The sequence below is a fragment of the Natator depressus genome, chromosome 3 (assembly GCF_965152275.1).
Source record: "Natator depressus isolate rNatDep1 chromosome 3, rNatDep2.hap1, whole genome shotgun sequence".
Classification (NCBI taxonomy): domain Eukaryota; kingdom Metazoa; phylum Chordata; order Testudines; family Cheloniidae; genus Natator; species Natator depressus.
In genome coordinates, this window is record NC_134236.1 from 142,800,556 (window position 1) to 142,822,774 (window position 22,219).

Below are 22,219 nucleotides of genomic sequence, written 5' to 3' on the forward strand. Positions count from 1 at the left end.
CCCCTGAGTATATTATTTATTGGTTCCTGGTACCTGCCTCCTATGATGTTTCCAGACTGGCAGAGTCTGTAACGAGCCCTCTCATGGGGCCAATAGCACAGAGGAGCGTTTGGTACAATTTGTAACAGGATGAGGGTTTTCTATGGAAACCACGGAGCTCTTCCTTCGGCATCCCCCTTCCCCTTTCTGGAATTGGTTTGGGTGCATAAAAGAGTCTCATGTCCGTGTTTTATATGGCTAGATCAAAGGCCTTTGGCATGTCTGTGACTAATTACAGCTTGCAGTGGTAGTTCAGGGCTGGATGGTTTTCTCTCCTGAAGAGTATGTGTGTGTTTAGATTTCTGGTTCTCTCTAGTCCAATTTTTTTTTTTAAATAGAAGATAACTGAAAAGCAAATCGAATCTGAGTTTGCAAAAGCATGTGTATCAGAGCTGGTTTCAGCAGGGTGACATATTTGGATCTTTAGGATCTTGGCTTCAGGGTCAAAGGGGGACTTAGAGCAGTGAGTCAGAGGCAAGCAGTGACCGCTGCTGGCTGCCTGCCTGCCTGATGGCATGGGGTGGGCTGTCTCATTGTGGGAAAGATCAGGATTCAGGCGTGAGAGGAAGACGAGTCCATCTGGGGAGGAGGGAGATTCTCTCCAGGTGGCTTGGTAGGGAAGAAGCTGCTGTATATAGGGCCTTCAAGTTTGGTCTGTCTGGGCCTATTTTGCCTTACTCATTATTGTATGTCAGTGGTCATTAAAAAACAAGAAGCTAAAGAATCCCTATTAAAAGTACAAGCCAGTCTTCTGAATGAGGCTTATCTAGAGTGGGGATGGACCTAAGCTGCAAAATTCAGACTTTCCTAATGTTTAAAGGGGTTTGGGTCTATTATAATACAAGGCCTCAGTAACAACATTTGGATTCACAGCTGAACTGTCCCAGTATTTAAAGGAGTTTGGATGCAGGGATCTGCTTTAGGTTTCTGTCTCCTACAAAGTTTGACAAATCCAGGATATGATTTTTTTAAATTTTGTTTTTTATCAGGAACCTTTCTGGACTGTAGATAATTAAAGCTTCTTGCTGAAACATTTTATGGGTTGGGCAGTAAAAGTTTCACGGCTGCTGGCAGCTCTTCCTTGGTGCTAAGTTTCACCCCCAAGAGTAGAGGAAAGTACTACATGATTCTAAACATCGTCATTAAAATGACAGACTGTTTAGACGTGACAATAATTATATATAATTGTAGTCTCTTTACATCACGTCCTACCATTATAACTCTAGGTTTCTCTGGAGTCAGAGATGTTTTTAAGAATGGGGGTTCAGAGGTTCTGTAAACTCCAGATCCGAACACTCCTCAACTCTTAAGAACTTTCAGATCTATTTCTGTTAATGAAAATACTAGAAAATACCAGGCACGGATTGAATCTGTGGGCAGCGAATAACTTGAATCCAGCTCAAACCTGCTACTGATATCAGGCAGCACTGAAACAGGATCTTAGCAATAATGATGAAACACAGAGACAGAGCTTTTCTTGTTGCATCCAAGTGAAAAGGAATTCAGTTCACATTTAGCCTGCATAAGCTCAGAACTGCAAAATATCCCTGGCACCATAAAGCCAAAGGGCATTTCCAACTCTTGCATCTTAATTCGTCCACATCCACAACTGAGGACGATAAGGACAAAGACGATAATTCACATGCTGCGTTATCCCCCGCCATGACTGGTGCCATTAAGAATTATAAAGGGAGATGAATCTTTGTGAGTTGGTGACCCCCCGCCCCCCTGAACGTGTGACTGTTGACTGGATTGCAGAGAGGGGTGAGTGGGGCCCAGCCACAATTATTTTCTGTTGTTGTTGTTGTTCATTAAAACAACAGCATTGATTTTCCCAGGTCAAAGCCAGGTCATTTCATGCCGCAGATCTGTGTGGAAAGGGATCACAGTAATCATTTTTTACACGCTTGACTACCATGTGCCGGTGCTGAGCTTTCGGCTGCACGAACATAGGAATGATTTAATAGAGGAAATGGCAGCAGGCTATTGTGAACTCTGCAGGCTCCATGTAACATGCATGATTGAGTCAGACACCATTAGGCGAGTGTAAATAAAACCTGCTCGCTGTGTTGGCACAGAATTAGTTCAGTGGAATGCCTCTGCCACTGTCCTGTCTGGAGCTGATGCGGTCATAGCAGTGTCCCCTGTCCTTGGCTTGACTGGCAAAGTGACTGGTGAATCTATTACTTCAGTGCTATAATGCTTAGGACAATAAACGGCTCTGTGTCATCTCCATATAAATAGTGTCATGAAACTGACAAATACATTCGGCATCAAAGGCCAGCCATAAGATAAAAATTGAGGAAAATCTTTATATTATGGGCACTTTTTTGCTAGCAATGTGTGGGTGATGAGCACTGTACCGGTGAGATCTACATCTTCCCTGGGACTTCTCCCAAACTACATGTCAACCAGCCAGGCTAAATGAAGTGCTGTATCCTGATTTGGTTTCAGCAGTGCTCATTCACTGGCTCTGAACACTATGCCCCAGGCATGCTTCCAAAGGAAGCAGTAGTTTGGGGTGTGTGGTCAGGAACGGTTGAGTAGTGGGAAATTGACAAAAACAGGTCAAAGGAAAAGGGAGGAGGCAATTCGGTCATGGGCAACTGACTGCAAGGGCACACCCCACAGGAAGTAGGAGTGAGAGGAGAGATCAGTCTTGCTTTCTCAAATAATAAAAGCAGAAGCCCAGTTGCTAGAAAGTGGGGAACAGCAGGGGGAACTCTGCATACTGTCTTCACAAACAAACAAAAGGCCTGAAGCGACACAAGAAACCAGTGCTATTTCTAAGGGGAGGAAAGTGTTCTCTGAAAACAGTGCAGTAGAACAAATTGTGTGTTTTGGGGTTTACTGTTCTACAGTACTTAGTGTGGTGATGTTTAATCTCTTTCGGGCCAGTTGTATAGTTTGTTGGCCAGGAGAGTGCTGAACCGTTAGATCTGTACACAAAGGCAGCTGTACTTCTAACAGCAGCTCGTGTAGTAATGAATGGCTCCTGCTCTGTATCTTATCTTCTTCCCCCTTTGAACTTGCAATGTAAAGTTGTGGAGTCATGGGGCATTTAGTTATGATTTTTTCTATTTATTGGACCTTGAAATTTTAGGGGGCAGCTACTGTTTTGTGCAGAGTTCAGATGCAGGCTGCTACAGAGGAGACACACATTCAGCTCCTTATGGAGACTTTATTTTTGTTCTTTTTTGTTTTACGTTTATCTATTTTATTTTTAAAAATTCAGACTGGAATTTGCCCATAGAAAGCAATCTAACTGGGAATACACTGAGACATCCACCACCTAAGCAAATCCCATTATCTTTTAGGATTTCAGGTACGTGTTTAGCAAAGAACATTTGACTAGTTCCACTGACTTCAGTTCGACTCTTCATATTCTTCAAATTATGATCAAATACCTAGTTGATTGAGAGTCCTTTGTCTGTAGTATCTTAAAGATGAAATCTTCTCAACACTTGTCTTCACTACAGAGTTAATTTGACTTATAACTTGAGCGTTGCGCCCAATTCAAGTCCCAGCCAAATGCCTTAAATCCAGTCTGGTGGGGCTTTTAAATTGGCTAGTCCTTTAGGGGGAATAGGCAACTCATCAGCTGCCAACCCAGTCACTCTGTGCAGCTCAAACTGTTATTTCACAGTGTGGCTGCTCTCACTCAACTTAGACTAACTCGAAAGGAGTTAATGTGGGTGTAACTCATTTAAATTAACTCTACAGTGAAGACATAGCTTTAGGCCTTGTTGTCACGCTACAAAAAGTATATTTTTTACGTTGCAGTAACTAACACACACGTGCTATCCTGAGGTAAACTAGCTGAGGTCGGCACTATCCCCCACCTGCAGTTGACTTTGTTTAGTTTGTCTTGTGGTAAAAATAAAGGGCCTGGTCTTCACTGCGTTTTTTTACTATGGGCTAGTTCACACACGTTCGTACCCTGAGGTAAAAAAGGTACTTGTTTTAGCTGTGAAGACAAGGCCCTAGGGCTTGTCTTCATGTACACCACTACAGCAGTGCAGCTACACCAATGCAGTGCTGTAGTGAAGACACTCCTATGCCAGCAGGAGAGCGTCTCCTGTTGGCGTAGTTAATCCACCTCCCTGAGAGGCGGTAGCTGTGTTGACAGGAAAAGCCCTCCCGTCAACATAGTTCTGTGTACACGGGAAGTTAAGTCAGCATAACTGTGTTGCTCAAGGATGTGGATTTTTCACGCCCCTGAGTGATGTAGTTATGCTAATCTAGGACTGTAGTGCAGACCTGGCCTTAGAGTCAGATGCAGGAGAGGCTATTTAGTAAACAGCCTGCTGTACTATAACTGAGACCACTATTACTGGTTTGGCAGTGGAATCAGTGGACTGGATTTCTTTTGCTCTAGGATGAGGTATTGATATCCATTTAGTTTTTCAAATGGAAAACGAATGACATGCTTTTATATTGTTGGAGGGTCAGCTGGCTTGAACAGATTGCTGGTGCACTGTGTGTGTTTGCATATATCCACTACCAGGGGGAGGGGGAGAGGCATGGATGGATGTGTGCTAATACTGCCAAGCTTCCAGGTTGAACAGTTGCCTTTTTTCAGCAACGTGCTGGAGAGCAGAGGAGTGGTGCATTGTAGTCTGCTATAAAGCACTTTATTAATTACATAGTAAAGATTTATGAGCTCCCAGCCCCACAGAGCCCATTAATAAACATGTGTCTTCAAAGGGGTATTTTTTAAAGAAAAAATATATATGTGTTTGAACAATTGAATCCTTGTCTTTGTGTGTTATCATGGATGAGCAAGCTGTCACCTGCTCTGTGGCATTCATCCTAAAATGCTGCTTTGGATGTACCTCCTTACCCAGCCCATTTAATGTGAAATCAGAGAAACCCCAGAGACTAAATGGAAGGACTAGAGGCGGTAGGAATTCCTGTCAAGATACACCATACCTTAGGTACCCAGGCTAATAAGTAGCCCATTAATCAATGCATATTTTAAATAGATTAGGTTCCATTCAGCGTCACTGCAAACATGCAGGAGTTGTTTCATTTTATTTCTCCCCAACACATGCCCAAAAGCAAAGATATATCATCCAGAGTCAGTAAAAATGAAGAGCGTTGACCCTCCCCTTATGCCCCCCCCCCCACACATACATACCTTGATCCTGTAGTCAGATCTGCACAGATGGTCCCCTGTGTCTGTGCCGAGCTGCATTTACTTCAGTAGGACTCCATGCAGACGTAAGGGTCCACCCACCCGGATCAGGTCTCTCTGGCCTGTGTTTATTTAATGTCTCGATGGAACAAAGACCAGACAGCCAGATTATTGTGGTAACCCACTGGCAGCCCAGACAGGAATCCTGACTAGGAAAACACAATGAGCTCATATTCGCTTCTGCCACTCTTGTCCACTCTGCCTGTCCACCTAGTGATGGTCACCGGGACACACGGCCTAATGTAAGAGCCCATGTAAACCACCTTTTGGATCATATGATTCCTCTTTCGCACTGGGTCAAATGGGGATGTGTGAGTACTAAAAAGCAAAACCACCCTTTTACTACACACACCTGTAACATCTTCCCCCTATTTCCAAATAAGGTCCTGATTCTGTCCTCACAGCAATGTGAATCCTGGGTAACTCCACTGAATTCAGTGCAGTTATACCACTATAAGTGCCATTGGAATCAGGCCTTGAATCTCCTATAGGGAGGCATGTCCCATCTCCTATGAGATGAACCCAAATCTGCACCAATTACATAAAAAATTGGTGTTAACAAACACATGCACACTGGAGAAAATACAAACTAAATGCTTTATACAGAGGTGATATTAAATGAGTCACAAGCAGGAGTTCCCACCAGGATGAGTTTTGGTTGCGTTCAACTGAACCCTTGTAGCACTAAAAATAACACGTAAGCACCGTTAATACGTTTCCCCCTCTGACATGAAAATGGATGTATGCATTAACACACGGGCTTGAAGCAAAACTCACTGGGTGAGGTTCTTTGGTTTGTGCTATACAGGAGGTCAGACTAGATGATCATAATAGTCCCTTCCAGCCTTAAAGTCTATGACTCCATGAATATATAAAATTGCAAATGTACTAAGTAGCAAGATACAGCTTTGTTCTCAGATTAAAAAATTCCAATGCTTGATCCTGCAATAGGATGAGAGCCTTTTGGGAAGTATCCAACACAGTCTGCTCATAATGAAAGCACGCTGTGCAAGATCAGTCTCCAAATTTGCTACACTTTAGTTTTAAAAACAATTTCATCACTGTGGACTGGTTTGAGTCAGGAGAAAAATTGGTATCACTTGTCACCAAGTGAGGGTGATATTCCTTTAAGCTGAAAAGTTAGTGTTTTGTTATTTTATAACTGATTTCTTTAACCTGAACATGCCAGGCTCTTGACAGAGTAGGTGACATGGTACATTTCTAAATGCATAAGTAAAGCCCTCAGTGTTTTAACAAAATTGGTTATCCCTTTTATACTCTTATGCAAGAATTCTACCACTCTCTGGCCTGGTGCTGTTTAATCTCACGGCTGGTTAACAGCTGGTCTCTCCCTTTGGTTGTCTCTGTGTGGGGCCACTGGACCAAGGTCACTCTTAGCTTTGCAATTTAGTCATGTCACTTCAAACAGTGCCTTTGCTGCATTTGTCTCTTGTCAGGCTACTGCCACATTTATCTGTGCCATCTGGTCAGTTCTTGCTGGGTCTGTGTTGTCATCCGTCACATGTCGATTTTACTCTTGATGATGCAGCTTCATCTAGTTAACCTAGCATAGGGGGCTTGGAGACAAAGAGTCTGTCTCTCCCTGACTTGACTTCTCTCTTTCTCTCTCCTTTCTGTTTCAATAACTTTATTGATATGACAAGGGCTACCCGTGTTGCCAAAGTGAATGCAGGATGGCAAGGCAGTTCTGACAGAGTTGATAGCAAATTTCTCCAGTGTCTCTGTTTTACATTACTGTCTGTTTCTGATCTGGTGGTTCAGTCTGCCATACATTTTTAAAGTCTATTTCTACAGTCTCCCATTATGGAGAAATCCTGTAGAAAGTGATATTATTTTGTTTTTGATGATTCTATAGCATTTAATGTACAACTGTATCCTTGCCATAAATTTCTATGTGATCTTGCAAACAACCTATAGAAAGGGGGGTCATTTTCCGTTAGATTCTGTGGATTCAATCCTGGCTCCATTGATGTCAATGGCAAAATTCCCGATGGGTTTTTTGATTTTTCCCTAAGGGTCTTTTCTGCAGTTTTCTCTTCTGCAGTCTCCCCCTTCTATCTGTAGCTTTGTCACACAGGGTAGCAGTACGCATTGGTCTCTAGGTTAACGTGAATGGTTCATGACCAGGCCTCTTCCTCACAGAACTCCCTCACTGTAATTCATTCTCAAGCACTTAAGTCCAAAGCTTCTCTGAGTGCTCATATTGCCTCTTCTGTTGTGCCAATTGGCAGCACCTCGTTCCCTAGAAAGCAAACAACAAAAGTGCTGGGGACCAGTTAAAAACACCTTTAAAATAGTTTTGTGTGTCTTTGCAAGCAGCAGGCGGGGGAGAACCACTGTAGCCCTTCATTTCCAGTCATAGGAAGCCACAGAAAACTGCTTGGGGACTGGAGAGCCAGTAAACTATTTATTAGTCTCGTTTGTCTCACACCTCTTCCAGTACCTGCCAGGGAATCAGCCCCTTTTCTCAGTTGAGGCCGTGTTGATGTTGCTTTACCATACTGTGATGCTAACAGAGGGTATGAAAAATACGAAGGAAACAGATATCTAACGGTTAGAATAGGGGACTGGGAGTCAGGAGATCTGGATTCTATTCCTCACTCAGTCCTCCTGATTTTTCCAGGCCCTATTTAAACTACACGGTTACACAAGTTGTGGCCAAGTCATATTACTACATAGTTTATTCTTGCCTATGCAGGCGGAACATAATCATGCAATAAGTAAATAACTCCACCAGCAGCAGGAATTCTGGGAGCACTAGAGAGATTCACTTTAACCACCACTTGTCTAACCCTACCCAGAGCATGCCTAGATGACACGGTGGTTAAAAAAGCATCAGCCTGTCTAAACCAGTGCTTTCACTGTTCTTGTCACTACCAGAGCTATACTAACATAAATGGTAACATAGACATAACCTTGTAGCCTGGTCCAAAGCCCATTGAAATAATTGCCATGACCTCCACTGACTTTGGTGGTACATAGGCAGGCCCCCTGCCGTTTGGTTTTCTTATTTGTACTATGTTTATTAATAAACCCTTAATAATGAGAGCGAGTAAAAATGCTAATTATTTTTCATGGGGAAAATCTGAAATATATTTTTTTCTAAATTTAATGGGAAAATATTGGGGGGAGGAGGTAATGAAAAAACTGATGGTTTTTTTCAGTTTAAAAAAAATGGATTTTGCTAAAAAATATCTGGGTTTTGAAAACCAAAACCAGATTTTACTCCCTGAAAACTGAAACAAAAGCCAAACATTTTTACTAAAAACTGAAAATCTGGAGAGAAAAGTTTTTGATTTTTGACCCCAAAAAAAGGAAAATTTTGACCAAAATAAAATTTCCCACAAACTTTTTCATTTTTGTTTTTCATTAAAAAATGTTTAGCTAAATTTCCATAGGAAAGGCACAGTGTAAATATTAATACTGACTTACCAGTAGTGTATCTTGCACAAACTCACTGGTTTTGTGTTACAGCTTGTGTACAATCTGCCAGTGTTCCACTGACACTTGTGTACACACGAGTAGATACGCTAAGTGGAGTTTCACCTTTACCGTGTAGGTGCATGTGAAATGTGATCTGTAAGAGGATGCCTGGAATGAGACAAAGATCTCAAGGCTCCCTGCATGCTTGCATACTATATGAAAAGGAGAATACCAGTCTGTGTCATTGGCGGTTCAAGATTGTGCACCACAGGAGCCCTTGCCTCATTGAGCAGAGTCTTTCCATTGACTTCTATAGGGTTTGGATCAGGCCCATGATGTGCAGAGCAGAAGGTTCGTCTGCTGTCTAGCAAATAGTTCCATATTATGGACTCACTGTATTTTATCCTTTTCCTTTTCAAAACACCTAGAAAATTCCATACAGAAAGTATATGAAAAAAGCACTAGAGTTGCAAAGTGAAGCTCTTTATTACTAGAAATACCAAAGTTAAGTTTGCACACACAAGTTTAACTCTGCCCCCTTTTGTGTCTGCATTGTGATACACCTTTTTAATTACAGGATAACGCACTCTTTTTCAGCATGACACCCTGTACCAGGGTTTGCCGGTATAGCTATACCTGCAAAATCCTCTACTGTGGATGCTTCTACCAACAAAAGAGTGTTTTTGCTGATACTGTATAGCTCATACCAGTTCATCAAACACCATGAGCTATCACAGCAAAAGGCCTTTTTTTTACTTGTGTGACTGCCTCTACAATGGGGCTTGCTAGCATACCTATGTCAGTTAATTGTGTGTGTGATATATATATATTCCTAAGCGACACAGCTATGCCAGCAAAAATGTTAAGTGGAGACCAGGCCTGAATGTGTGGATTGGATGGTGAACGAGGAAAGGATGTATAGTGATGGAGGCAGACAGCTGGAGGGGATTGATTGGAGTACAATGAATGAGATGGGGGGGGTGCAAATTGAGCAATAAGGGGAAAAAACCCACAACACATTTGGAACAAAGGAACTGCCATGCTGGATCAGATTCATGGTCCATCTAGTCCACTATCCTGTCTCTGACAGGGGCCAGCGCCAGCTGCTACAGAGGGAGGTACTAGAAACCCTGAAGTGGGCAGTTATGGAATCATTTGCCCCTTGTTTAAAAGTTTGCTCATGCCCAGAAGCCTGAGGGTTTATATTTAGAGCAGCTGCCTCATTCTCCAAGTATCCTGAAGAGAACACAGTTAGTGAACATATAATTAAAAACTGCTTTGAAATACAGGTGGCAGAAACAAGGTTGCACAGGCAACCTTAATTTGGACATTTCTAGTCATCTGTATGCTTCATTTTAAAACTGCCTGGACATAGTTTTTGTATGGAAGAGTATTTTAAATTGGGACCATCTAGGGTCCAGGATGGCTGTTTCCAATTTAGAAGCTCTGTAGATTAGCCACAGGTTTTTCATAGGGAAGGTGAATGGTGGGAGAAATGATGCATCAGCGTTTAAAAGTATTCTTTTCAAACCTGCAGCTCCCTAAATCAGTGGGACAAGACATGCTTGTTTGCCTATTTTTCTGCTGGTGTACAAACATTAGTGGAAAATCAGACCTAATTCTGTATTTGCAAATGCAAATACTGGAAGGTCAAGAGATTTTTAGCTTTTACCCAAACACCGCCTTGCCAGTAGTTTACTAGATATTTACATTGAACTTAAAATGAATGCAGTTTTTGAGATTCCTCTAAATGATTTTATCTTGGTTTTAAAATAAAATCTGTGCACGATTATGCTGTATCCTTCCCCTGCTGGCACCAGGTTGAGTCTTTGCAGCCAAGAGAGCCAGTGTATGGTTTCATTCAGGCTGCTTCTCTCCCCTCCCCCACAACCTCTCCTGGAAGAACACTACAGTAGCTGTCAGCTAGAAAGTAAACCAACCATGTTTCCCTCTCCCCTCACCCCCCATCTGTCTCTTTTACTGTATTAAGCCAGGAAGAAAAATATAGCTGATTCCTTTTTCTCTGCCTGTGTAAGTCTCTCTCTCTCTCTGTTTCCCATCACCCTATACACACACCTTTCTTGCTTGCTTTCGTCATTAGGTTAGCACCATATTTACTGCAATTAGTAGTACAGTAGATGCTTTCCACACTGCATCAGCTTTGTCTCTACTGGCCTTTTTTCTAAAACTGTTCAACTGTTGCACTGCCCTCCCCGGCAGCGGTGCCACGAACAGAAACCATATGCAGGGAACTGCTGGTATTTGAACCACTATGGCCTCTCACCATGCAGTTCTGATCATTACTATGTCATTCCTACCACTGCTGCAGCTGCAATGGTGCAAGTGCCCCAGTGAGAGAGTTTCTGGAAAAATTCTACCATAGAAACTCTGGTGGTGAAAACCAAGTCAGAGCACAATTGCTGCAGGTGTAGTTCTACGCTTGTTTCTTTTCAAAGGCACAGATGATAGTTGGGCACCTAGCTCCCATTGACTTTTCATGGAAGTTGGCACAAAGGACAGGTTGGCAGCCATTTGAAATTGCCCCCCAAAGTGATTTAGATTCCCTAATGGGGGCAGGCTAGCATGGGCTGGCTAGCATTGTTCCCCCCCCAAAAAATCAATCCACACTAGTCAAAGGAACCCCTGGTAAAACCATAGTAGAACATGTCAGGCCAGTTTCACCAGCAGACTCCAACCCTGCTGCAGAAATTTCTGCATGTCAGTAAATGTATGCACGTGAGTAAAGCATGCACAGAGGTGTTTGCAAACTGGGGCCATCCCGTGTACAGGGTCTTAGTGACTTGGTGCTCTATGTTCAGAGTTAAGAAAACCCAAACCTTCATGTCTTCAGGTTCTCGCTCTCTGTTTTTTATTTAAGAGGGTTGACTATATTACGTGTGTGTAGAGGTCTCTTTTGGAGGAGGAGCAGAAATGAGAGGAATTAACTATGCTAACATAACTTGACAATTCATGCACTCTTTAGGGTCTCAGAGACGAAGACTCATCCCGGCTTTGTCACTTGATACAACCTCCCCAGTAAGAAAACCTGCCAACAGCCCAGGGGTCCGTTGGGTAGATGGTCCACTGCGAAGTGCACAGAGGGGGATGGGTGAACCCTTTGAGATCAAAGTCTATGAGATAGACGATGTGGAGAGACTCCAACGGCGACGAGGAGGGGAAAGCAAGGTGAGTGCACCTCAAAGGACTGATTCCCATTTCGATCCTAAAGGCCTGATTCTGAAAGGTGATGAGCAGCTTCTGGGATCTGCTCAACATCTCACAGGATTAGGTTCCAAATCAAAACTCGAAGCTCATAGATGAGCAGCTGCAAACCAAGCTGGCTTTCTTTTATCAGAAACTTCCAGAAACTCACATGCTCAATGATCCTCATCTTGATTGACCTCTGTGCCCTGCCACCATCTGTTTGGGAGAGTGAGTGATTGTGCTTTTGCTCATTGTGGCTCTTAGGTGCGGAATTTTCTCTCCCTCGACATCCTCCCAAGCTCATCCCTCTCATCTTCTAAAAAGCATCTGGAAAGTCTAAGAGTCAGATTCTCAACTGGTGTAACTTGGTGAAGCACCTTTGAAGTCGATGGAGCTACACTTACACCAGCTATGGAGTTTTCCATGATAATCTCTCTTGACCTTTGTCGACGACCCTCCCCACCCTTTTTTAATCATGTCACATTATTTGGCTTTTGTTTGTTTTATCGTTGTTTCATAATGATTTAGATTGTACGTTATTTTAAATTGTTGTTCAGCACCCTAAATATCTGATGCTTTCAAAATACAAGTATTAATGATAATGAATTAAGAGTTGGTCAAAAATGCAAATATGTTCACAAAACTGTTTCCTTTTTTGTTGAACGTTTTTGAAATTTGATTTTTATCAGCTCTTATTTACTATAGAATTGTAATATTGTATCTATTACTTACATAGCACGTAGCTATGCATGGTGGTTTAATACAGCGGAAGATGGATTTCCTACTCTGAGGAGTTTAACTATTTGGTCAAATCCTGATGTCCTTACTTAAAAACAACCAAGCAACCTTCTAGGGAAATGAATTGTAGCAACTTTTTTGCTTGAATTAATTTGGATTTCAAGATGTTGCCCATTATTGATAAATTATTATAGCTGCTATTAGCTTTTGCTGCTCTGCCTGTATATCCTAGCCTCGCTTGTGAAGAGCAAACACCAAACCAACCAAACAAAAAATAAAACCACCTATTATTCTGGCCAGTGATTTTACCTGCTTCCATGTTAAGTGGTTTATAGTTGTTATTGACTGGAAAACTGACTGAATCCAGGATGGATTTTTCTTACCCTTTTCACCTAGTCTTTCCCTTCTCCTTTTTCCTGGTTGGCAGGAGCTGATATGCTTCAATGCCAAGCTGAAAATCCTGGAGCATCGCCAGCAGAGGATTGCTGAGGTCAGGGCCAAGTACGAGTGGTTAATGAGGGAACTGGAGGTGACCAAACAGTACCTGATGCTGGATCCTAATAAATGGCTTAGTGAATGTAAGGACTTTGTTTTAATTGCCTGTATTCATAAGTGCCCTCGGTTTATTTCATTGAGGGGAAGCAGAAAGATTGACTGATGCTGAGGCTGCGATGTAAGCTAGTACATTTGTAAACTAAATTGAACTGATGTGACCTAGGGGCCGGAGTTAGATTGACTGTATTTCTAGAACTATTCCCCACATAATTCCTATTAAATGTTGACAACAGAGCTGAAAACAATCCTATTCGCCCAGGAGCCGAATACTGGAATGGTTCACCATTGTAATGGTGAATATTGCCCTTGCCATTGCCAGATTAACGCTCATGTGTCTCAGTCCACAGCTCCAGAAAATTAGATTTTTAAATTTCTTTATTTTTTAATTTTTGGCCTCAGACCTATATCTGAGTGTATAATGTGTATGTCTAATAAATATACTATCCTTCTGCCAAATAACACTATGAAGCAAATTTGTCTTTTGACTCTAATGGAATTGCATCCAGGATTAATTTGGCTTATTATTTATAGCTAGAAATTGCTAAAGTTCATAGAATTTCATCTTAAAAGGAATTCACTATCCTAGCCTCAAACCAAGGAGGACTTAAATAAATAAAAATAAAAGCCTAGAAGAAAAAGATTAAAAGAATTGCAATGAACATGCAAAAATCCATACTTGCATGCAGATGAGTGACAATCGGGTTTGGTCTACACTTAAAACTTATACCAGAATAGCTGTTTCAGTTAGGTGTGTGAAAAAGCAGACCCCCCCCTCCCCCACCCCCGGTGCCACAGCAATGCTGACAAAGCCCCCAATGTAGACGCGGCTCTGCTGATAGAAGAGGGCTTCTGTCAAAGTCTCTGACATCGTTAGGGGAGACGGTGTTCCTGCACCAGCAGAAAAAGTCCTTGTGTTGGCCTATGCTGCGTGTACAGTAGGTAGTGAGGCTGACAAAGGTATGTGAACTTAGGCTTTGTAGTGCAGACATAGCTTCAGACACTCTAGGGGTGTGTGTGTGTGTGTGTCTATATCTATTTTAAAAAAATGAATCCAGTTTTATTTGGGGTAGTTGCTACTTGTAATCGTTACAAGCCAATGGGACTTTTGTTGCAGCAGTTGCTTTTCAAAAGTTCTAATTTTCCCTTTGATAAGTACAGCAGATAACATTACCACAGAATTTGCAGTGTTTGGTACACTTGACAGGGGGAGTCTCGTGACAGTTGCAAACATGTAATCTAGTTACCAAGGGCATACGCACAGTTTTAAAGGTGACCACTGGAAGTTTGCACAGATCAACATTCACTTAGTCATTTGCTCCGTTGCTTCCATTTCCCATTGGAGAAACAAGGCAATCCTCAAGCATTGTACAGACTCCAGACCTTAGGAGTGAAGTTTAGGTGATGTAGATTAGCCAGATTCCCTCAGATCTACCCTCACCCAGACTACTGCTATGAAAGGGAATCCAAGCTCTCTTAATACACGTGCTTAGGAGCCATAAAATGTTGCAAGTTAAGTTAGCCCACAACCTACTTTAACATACGCTTTCCAACATGTAAGACTCACTTACCAATGGGGAAAACAGGTGTAACCAGGTCTAGGGGATTCAAAGCATAAGAAAGTGTAAGGCTCCAAATTCAGTGAAGCACTGAAGCACGTGCCTAAGTCTCTAAATCTATCCCTATTCAGCAAAGCACTTAAGAAAGTCAATGGGACTTAAGCACATGTGCTGAATGGGGATGGACTGAAGCAGGGCCTGAGTATAAGGGGGACTAAATCAATGTAAATGGATCTAACTTACCCTACACATCACTTCTGAATTTGGTTCCATAGGGTTCCACCTGCATATTTCATACAGAACCAAGTTAACATGGAAAGTGAAACACCCACATTCATGCCTCATACCAGTCAATGGAAAGTACTTACCGTGAGCACTGTGGTTGTTATAGAGTATTTGGGGGTGGTTTTCTGGGGGAGAGTATATGGCTCTGTGAAGATGTGGTACAACGACAGTAATCAGTGATTCTGGAGCAGATGGGAGAGCATGACATTAGATGAAGAAACTGCTGTTAATATTTAATATGCTACTGTACTATTTTCACGCTCATTGAATATGAAATGCCGCTTTAAATGAAAATGCAAACCTAGAGTTGATAATGTATATAACAGGGGTGGGCTCAAAGGCTTGGGTCAGGCCCATCTGTCCCAGTAATGTGTGCTGGGTTTTGTCCACTGTCCTCATTACCTTATTTCCTTTCTTACAGTTGACCTGGAGCAGGTATTCGAGTTGGATTCCCTGGAGTATTTGGAGGCCCTGGAGTGCGTGACTGAGCGTCTGGAAAACCGCGTCAACTTCTGCAAGGCCCACCTCATGATGATCACCTGCTTTGACATCACTTCCAGACGTCGATAAAGGACCAACCTCAAGAAAATTTCAAACTACTACCCCCCCTTCCTGCTCCTTTTGAACAGCACCCCAAAGACAACAGAATGAGGACGAAGGTTGGTGTCAAGTTTTGACTGTGTGAGAGAGAAGAGATTTTCTTTATAACACCGAAGAATAGTATTAAAAAAACAAATATGTGATGAACGCAACAACACTGAGACGTAAGGATGCCAATTTCCCTAGCCTGAAAGAGCACTTTTAATGACATGTTTGTAAATAAGAACTGCTGGCAGAAGTGACTTCTTCCCCTGTGTTAGCTGAGAGAGGGGAAGGGGTGGTTGTAGGATGGACTGCTGTTGAGAGCTTCATAAAAAAAATATTACAGAGAAAGACTATTTAAGTGCCTTGCAAATCTTTATTATCCAAACATTTATGTTCATACTTTCTTGTGTACATATGGTGCTAGTCAAAGGAAACAAAATCAAACATTTTTGAAATGTATTTACAGCTTGTTTTTTCTCTTGGTGTTTTCTCCTATTTCAGACTTGCTGTTTCTAAGTAACTTGTGTTTGTAGAGATATTTCCTAATCAGTACAGCATATGAATAAATGTTAACTGTCTTTTATCGTTACCGGAGTAAGGCCACTCAAAGAGAACATTACCTCTCCCAGATGGTTCGAAAACTGTTTCTGGCAGTGAGTGAGGTTAGATTGCACCCTCTTTGCTCTTAAAGTGTTTTACCTGTTAAAGAACATTGTGAATATTACTGTTGGTAGAGTTTTACATGGTACCATGGAAGAGGAGAAAGAAAACTATTGCAAAATAACTACTGCAATATGTGTTTCATTTGATGTAACTCTACCATTTGTTCTCCTTTTTGATATACTCTTAGCCTTGTCCTGGTGATGCCAGAGTTATGGCTGACAAGACACCTTCCTCTCAAACCCCTATTTTCAGGTACTAATAACTTTCTGGAAAATTACCCTTTAAACTGAGGTTCTCATGCTTACCAGTCCAAAACTGAATGATTTTTGGGGGTGTGTGTGTGTGAAATATCTGGTGACATTTAATTTGATCATTTCTTGAGTTATTCCATTTTTAAAACATTTTTCATCTGCTTTTTTTCTGTGATGGATCATTCCACAGTCCTGGCTATAACTGAGGGGCACTTGCTCGGCTCAGTTGTAATTGCTCAAGAAATAAACACACCTTATAAATGAGTGGACACATCATTTTGGGCATGGAGCGTATGTCACTTTCCATACCAAATCTTAGTCCCACTAATGCCAATGGGTCCAGCTCTGCATGTGCGAAGAAATGCTGTTGTATTTATTTCAGTGCATATATGAGCACTTCCATTTTATAACACACTGAATTATTTGGCACAGGTTTTTCTGTTTATTGCAATAAGCACACACCTGGACAACCCTGGGCTTATGTAGTCAGTGGAGTTATCTGGGAGAAAATAAGGGCAGAATTTAACCTATATTCCAATATGCCTCTAATCACTGGTTTAGAAACTCAATCACATTCTATATGTAATACCTTCTTTATTAGCTATGGGCCTCTTAATGTCCCATTAATGTCCATGGTGAAGTGCCCATTGACTTCAGTGGTGCAGGTTTGGATGTTGATTCTGCAGTGAACTCCATGCAAGGGGCCCTTTGCACAGAGCCCCCGCCTACATAAAGCTCTTTCCAGGATCAGGGCCTTAGGCTGAAAGCTCCTTGGGACTCAGGATGTCTTACTTTGTGGGCCTGATGCTTCCTGGACACATACAGGACACGTACAACATCAAGCCCTTTGTTTGTAATACATCAAGCAAACTGATGGCACTAAGCAAAGGATTAATAAATAACAGAAAACTCTACACATGCGCATGGAACAATTACTGTGGATTTCATAAACTGGAGATTCCTAACGTGTGCGCATATGAAATCCCAGCTATTCTGTTGTATTACTCTAGCGTTATGCACTTGCGTAAACTCTGTTCATCAAACACAGAGCAGGGAGTGGCTGGGAAGCATAATTATTCCTCAGTTGAAAACCAGTTGCATAATGTTGGTATCTTGTGTGTGTAGACAATGGTGTTAGGGAGCTACAGACAGATTATAAATGGAAAGCAGTATGTTAAAAGCTAGCAAATACTGGATGCAAACAAAGTGATAGGCTGGCAAACAGTAAACACAGAGAACATGTTAATACCTGACATCTGACTTGGTAAGTAGACTGCATTGTCCTTCTGGCCCCAAACTTTCACATATTGTCACATTTTGCAGATCACTTGTATGGATTTAAGCTTCTGTACATCATTTTTCATCACCTGGGTGTGCACAATGTCAGCTACATAGTACAGTCCCTGTTACCTGCAATATTTAGGCTCAGTGATCATGAAAGTTACTGTCTTGAATGCTATGACCATATGTTTAGCAGTGTTACGGCTGTAGATTCTAAGACATTACAAAGAAGTCTCCCATTTATCTAACATGTTTGCAGTATTGCTGTAGCCATGTAGGATATGAGAGAGACAAGAGCGTTGAGGTAGTGTCCTTTATTGGACCAAGTTCTGTTGGTGAAAGAGATGAGCTTTTGGGCTCCACAGGACTCTTTTTCAGGTCTGAGTTTCCAGCTCTGAAGAAGAGCTCTGTGGAGCTTGAAAGGTATCTCTAGCAATCCTTTTAAATGATATATTATTTACTAGCTTAACTTTGTTAGTCACAATAGGCTAAATTCATCCTTTATGTAGCTCCAATGAAGTCAATGCAGTTACATCAAGGAAGAATTTGGCCTATTGTAGTATTTATTTGCTGTGTAATCACAGTGCTTACAAACATTTTACTTATGGGACAAAGACTTAGTTAATGAGGATGAACAATTCTACCACACATCAGTATTGTATGCTAAAATATATAGTCATTTCTTTGTAGCATATATGGACCTGCTTCAAGATCTACTACTGTACTTTTGAGAATTAATGCATAAAGGGGAATGAAAATCTGCCACATGTTTACATCTGAAGCTGCAGAATTTCTGCCTGGGTGAAAATAGCTTTTTATTTGCCTCTATTTTTATATTTCAGATATCATTCTAAGACACAAAATGGATCACTCAGAAATATTTATTACCTTATTACTGGAAGACCCAAAAATTCTACAAGCCGCACCCTGGCAATCCCACACTTTTTAGCAAGTGCCAACATAAATGCTATTCTTACTTTCTACTGTCCTTTTAAAATCAAGGTATCTTACTTCTCCATGTGCAGCTTAATAGAATGCCAGGATTTGCATACTGGAACATCTTTTCAAATGAATGGAATGACAGGATGTGAGAAGCACATCCAGGCAACTAGCAGTTGAATGTAGCAACGTTGGCTGTAATTAGGTTTCAAAGTGAACATTCCGTTAACATGAATGGGAGGTGGTCACAGTTCTCTAATTTCAGGTTTCAAAGTGAGGACTGAAAAAGACATCAAGGTACTGGCTTGCATTGCCATGGCTGTCCCTGGCACTGTAAGGACAAGACATTTTGGCTCTAATTCTGAAATCGCTTACCCACACAAACATAAATAAAGAGGTAGTGGAGGTATACGAGTTTAAGATCAGACCAGGGCTTTTCTTAAATCAAAACCAGACCTGAAAACCCTTGACTTAGGGGGAGTTTGAATCTGATCTGAATGTGGACAGCTCAGCTGGTCCCCTATGTTCTATAATAATGGGCCACATTAAAAACCGAGATCCAAGTGGGAGAGGACTTTGTGGAAGGCTGGAGTGATCACTTTAGATACTGGAGAGCACAGCAAAGGTTATGGAAAACCCGGTATTTTTGAATAATTCATTCAGTTGTAAGCAGTGTTCCCACTAATTTTTTCCATCCATGTGCATCCCCAGTAGAAACCAAAAACCTAATAGAAAATATATTTTTAAAAAGTTACCATAGGATAATTTCTCCAAGCAGGACAGGTTAGGAATTTTAGAAATCACTCCTCGAAGAATTAAATTTAAGCATGAGAGAAATAAAAATTATGAAATGCACAGACCAGTCAAAAAACTAAAATAACACACTTTGAAAGAAGTATCAAGAAGTACCAACGACAATAAAACAAGTATGTGTGAAAGACAGAGTGTGTGTGTGTGTGAGAGAGACGCACATTGCCCCTTTAAGTAGATTGGGCACGTTCAGACACAGCAGCAGCTGGCCGCAAGCTCCGTCCTGAGCCCTGTGGTGTGCCCCGCTCTGTGGAGATGGGGTACAAGGGCGGGGGGAGGGGGCCATTTGGACATCAGCACTTCCTGACCCCCTCCCCTCTCAAGCAGGAGGCTCCCGGGAGCAGCATGGGAATGGCAGGAGGGACACCTGAAGTGTACAGCACTTGATAGCCTGCTGGGGGGCTGTCCAGCTGCGCAGCTTAGAGAGAACTTAGACTGTAAGCAAGGATTATGTGGAGGAAATGTAAGCGAAAACTGATACTAGTCCTGTCCTTTCCTAAAGCAATACTGTACGGTTATAATGGGCCTGAGTCACCTCTCATCTACAGAGCCATAACAGAAGAGCAACTCCATTAAAGTCACTAGAGTTACAGCTGTGTGAAAACTGGTTGAGGAAAAGGAGAATAAGTCTCCTTGTAGCTTCTTCAAGTGCCCACTGACTCACTGCACGGCCAGTCGTAGAAATGGAGAGGAGTCTTCTTTTCTCTCCTCTCCTCGTGTGACACAGCTTGATCCTCCAAGGCCTCTATGGCCTAGAACAGAGGTGGGCAAACTATGGCCCACAGGCCATATCTGGCCCCCGGGCTGTCCCCTCTCCAGCACTCTGGGCTGCACAGCTGCCAGTCCTGGTACTCTGAGCAGCGTGGTAAGGGGGCGGAGGGGTTGGTGGTCCTGGGCGGCAGTCAGGGGACAGGGAGCAATTGGATGGGGCGGAGTGCTCAGGGGACGGATAGACGTGGGAGTCCCAGGGGTCCTGTCAGGGGGCAGGGGTGTGGATAGGGGTTGGGGCAGTCAAGGGACAAGGAGCGTGGGGGGGTGGGGGGCGGTTTGATAGGGGGTGGGATCCCAGGCAGGGGTGGGGGGGGTCCCGGGAGGGGGTGGTCAGGGGACAAGGAGCAGGGGGGTTGGATGGGTGGGGAGTTCTGAGGGGGGCAGGAAGTGGGAGGGGGAGGGGGCGGGGGCCAGGCTGTTTGGGGAGGCACAGCCTTCCCTACCCGGCCCTCCATACAGTTTCAGAACCCCAATGTGGCCCTCAGGCCAAAAAGTTTGCCCACCCCTGGCCTAGAACAGTTCTGGGAGTCTTGCCTGTAACCTCTGAACCCTCTGTACATCCTTCCTCTAACTTCCAACTAGACAAATGCTAGAAGATTCAGAAGTACAACTGCGATATCATTTTCCTATGAATGAGAGATGCAAAAAAGGCTAATAAGGGTCTTTTCTTCCAACTCTCTGCATGGGAATTAGTGGTGTATGCAGGGTCTTTCTTTAATATTTATTCCATAACATGGTTCATTCAAAAATAGCAACTATAACCCTAAACCTGCAGTCTGAACTCTGTGACAGTTGAAAGCCATGGACCACTTGCTACAAATGGTTCTGATTTTGTGGGTTAAAAGCAACAGTGGAATAAAGATATGTGTATTCACACAGGCAGACTCATACAGAGACATGATATGATGGAGCAGGGTAGTATAAAGGTTTTATCGCCTGGTTGTTCACAAATGGCAAAGACGTAAGTTATGCAGTTCACTGTAAGGAATATGCCACATTTTATAGAAAACTCAGATGTGAAACATTTCAATTGGACCTATTTTTTTCCACCAACCCATAAAGCCAGGCTGCCTTAATTCCCATGTAGAGGCCCCTGAGTGAAGGAAATTTTAAAACCTACAAAAATGATCCAAAAGAGCTTTTCTATATGTCAGGGTGTCATGGATTTAAGGTCGGATATCTTACAACCACCAGTGTTAAAAGCACTAGTGTACATAGCAATTTCAAGCCTGAAATCTTTGCTCTCCAATAAGATAAAGCTTGTCTGTCTAGCCCTGATGGCTTGTAAAATAGTAACCTTAAGCTTCTGACTTGAAGCAGATTGAATATAGTAAACATGAATCTTTTAATGGTTTAGCACAGTGGCTCTCAACCTTTCCAGACTACTGTACCCCTTTCACACATCAGATTTGTCTTGCATACCCCCAAGTTACACCTCACTTAAAAACTCCTTGCTTACACAAGCAGACATAAAACTACAAAAGTGTCACAGCACACTGTTACTGAAAAATTGCTGACTTCTTCATTTTTACCATATACTTATAAAACAAATCAACTGGAATATAAATATTGTCCTTACATTTCAGTGTATAGTATACAGAACAGTATAAACAAGTCACTGTTTGGATGAAATTTTAGTTTGTTCTCACTTCGCTAGTGCTTTTTATGTAGCCTGTTGAAAACTAGGTAAATATCTAGATGAGTTGATGTACCCCCTGGAAGACCTCTGGGTATCCCCAGGGGTACTCATACCGCTGGTTGATAACCACTGATATAGCAGATCTGTGTTTGGGGGACAGGGTGGTTTTTGAGGCTGCTAAGAAGTTTGGGATGATGGAAGTCATTCTCATTGTGATGGATTGGTGGGCATATGATTTCATACACGAGCTAATGGATGACTT

General features: G+C 42.3%; 1 protein-coding gene across 1 annotated transcript in view; it reads left to right on the forward strand.

Moving 5' to 3' along the window:
- KIF26B (kinesin family member 26B) overlaps positions 1 to 20,448 on the forward strand; it is a 423,104-nt gene extending 402,656 nt beyond the window's left edge. The window contains exons 13-15 of the mRNA XM_074948941.1: positions 11,664 to 11,866; positions 13,050 to 13,200; positions 15,440 to 20,448. Of these exons, the coding sequence (XP_074805042.1) occupies positions 11,664 to 11,866; positions 13,050 to 13,200; positions 15,440 to 15,588 (503 nt within the window). The 3' untranslated portion in view covers positions 15,589 to 20,448. The remainder of the gene's footprint in view (positions 1 to 11,663; positions 11,867 to 13,049; positions 13,201 to 15,439) is intronic.
- Positions 20,449 to 22,219: the final 1,771 nt, after the last annotated feature.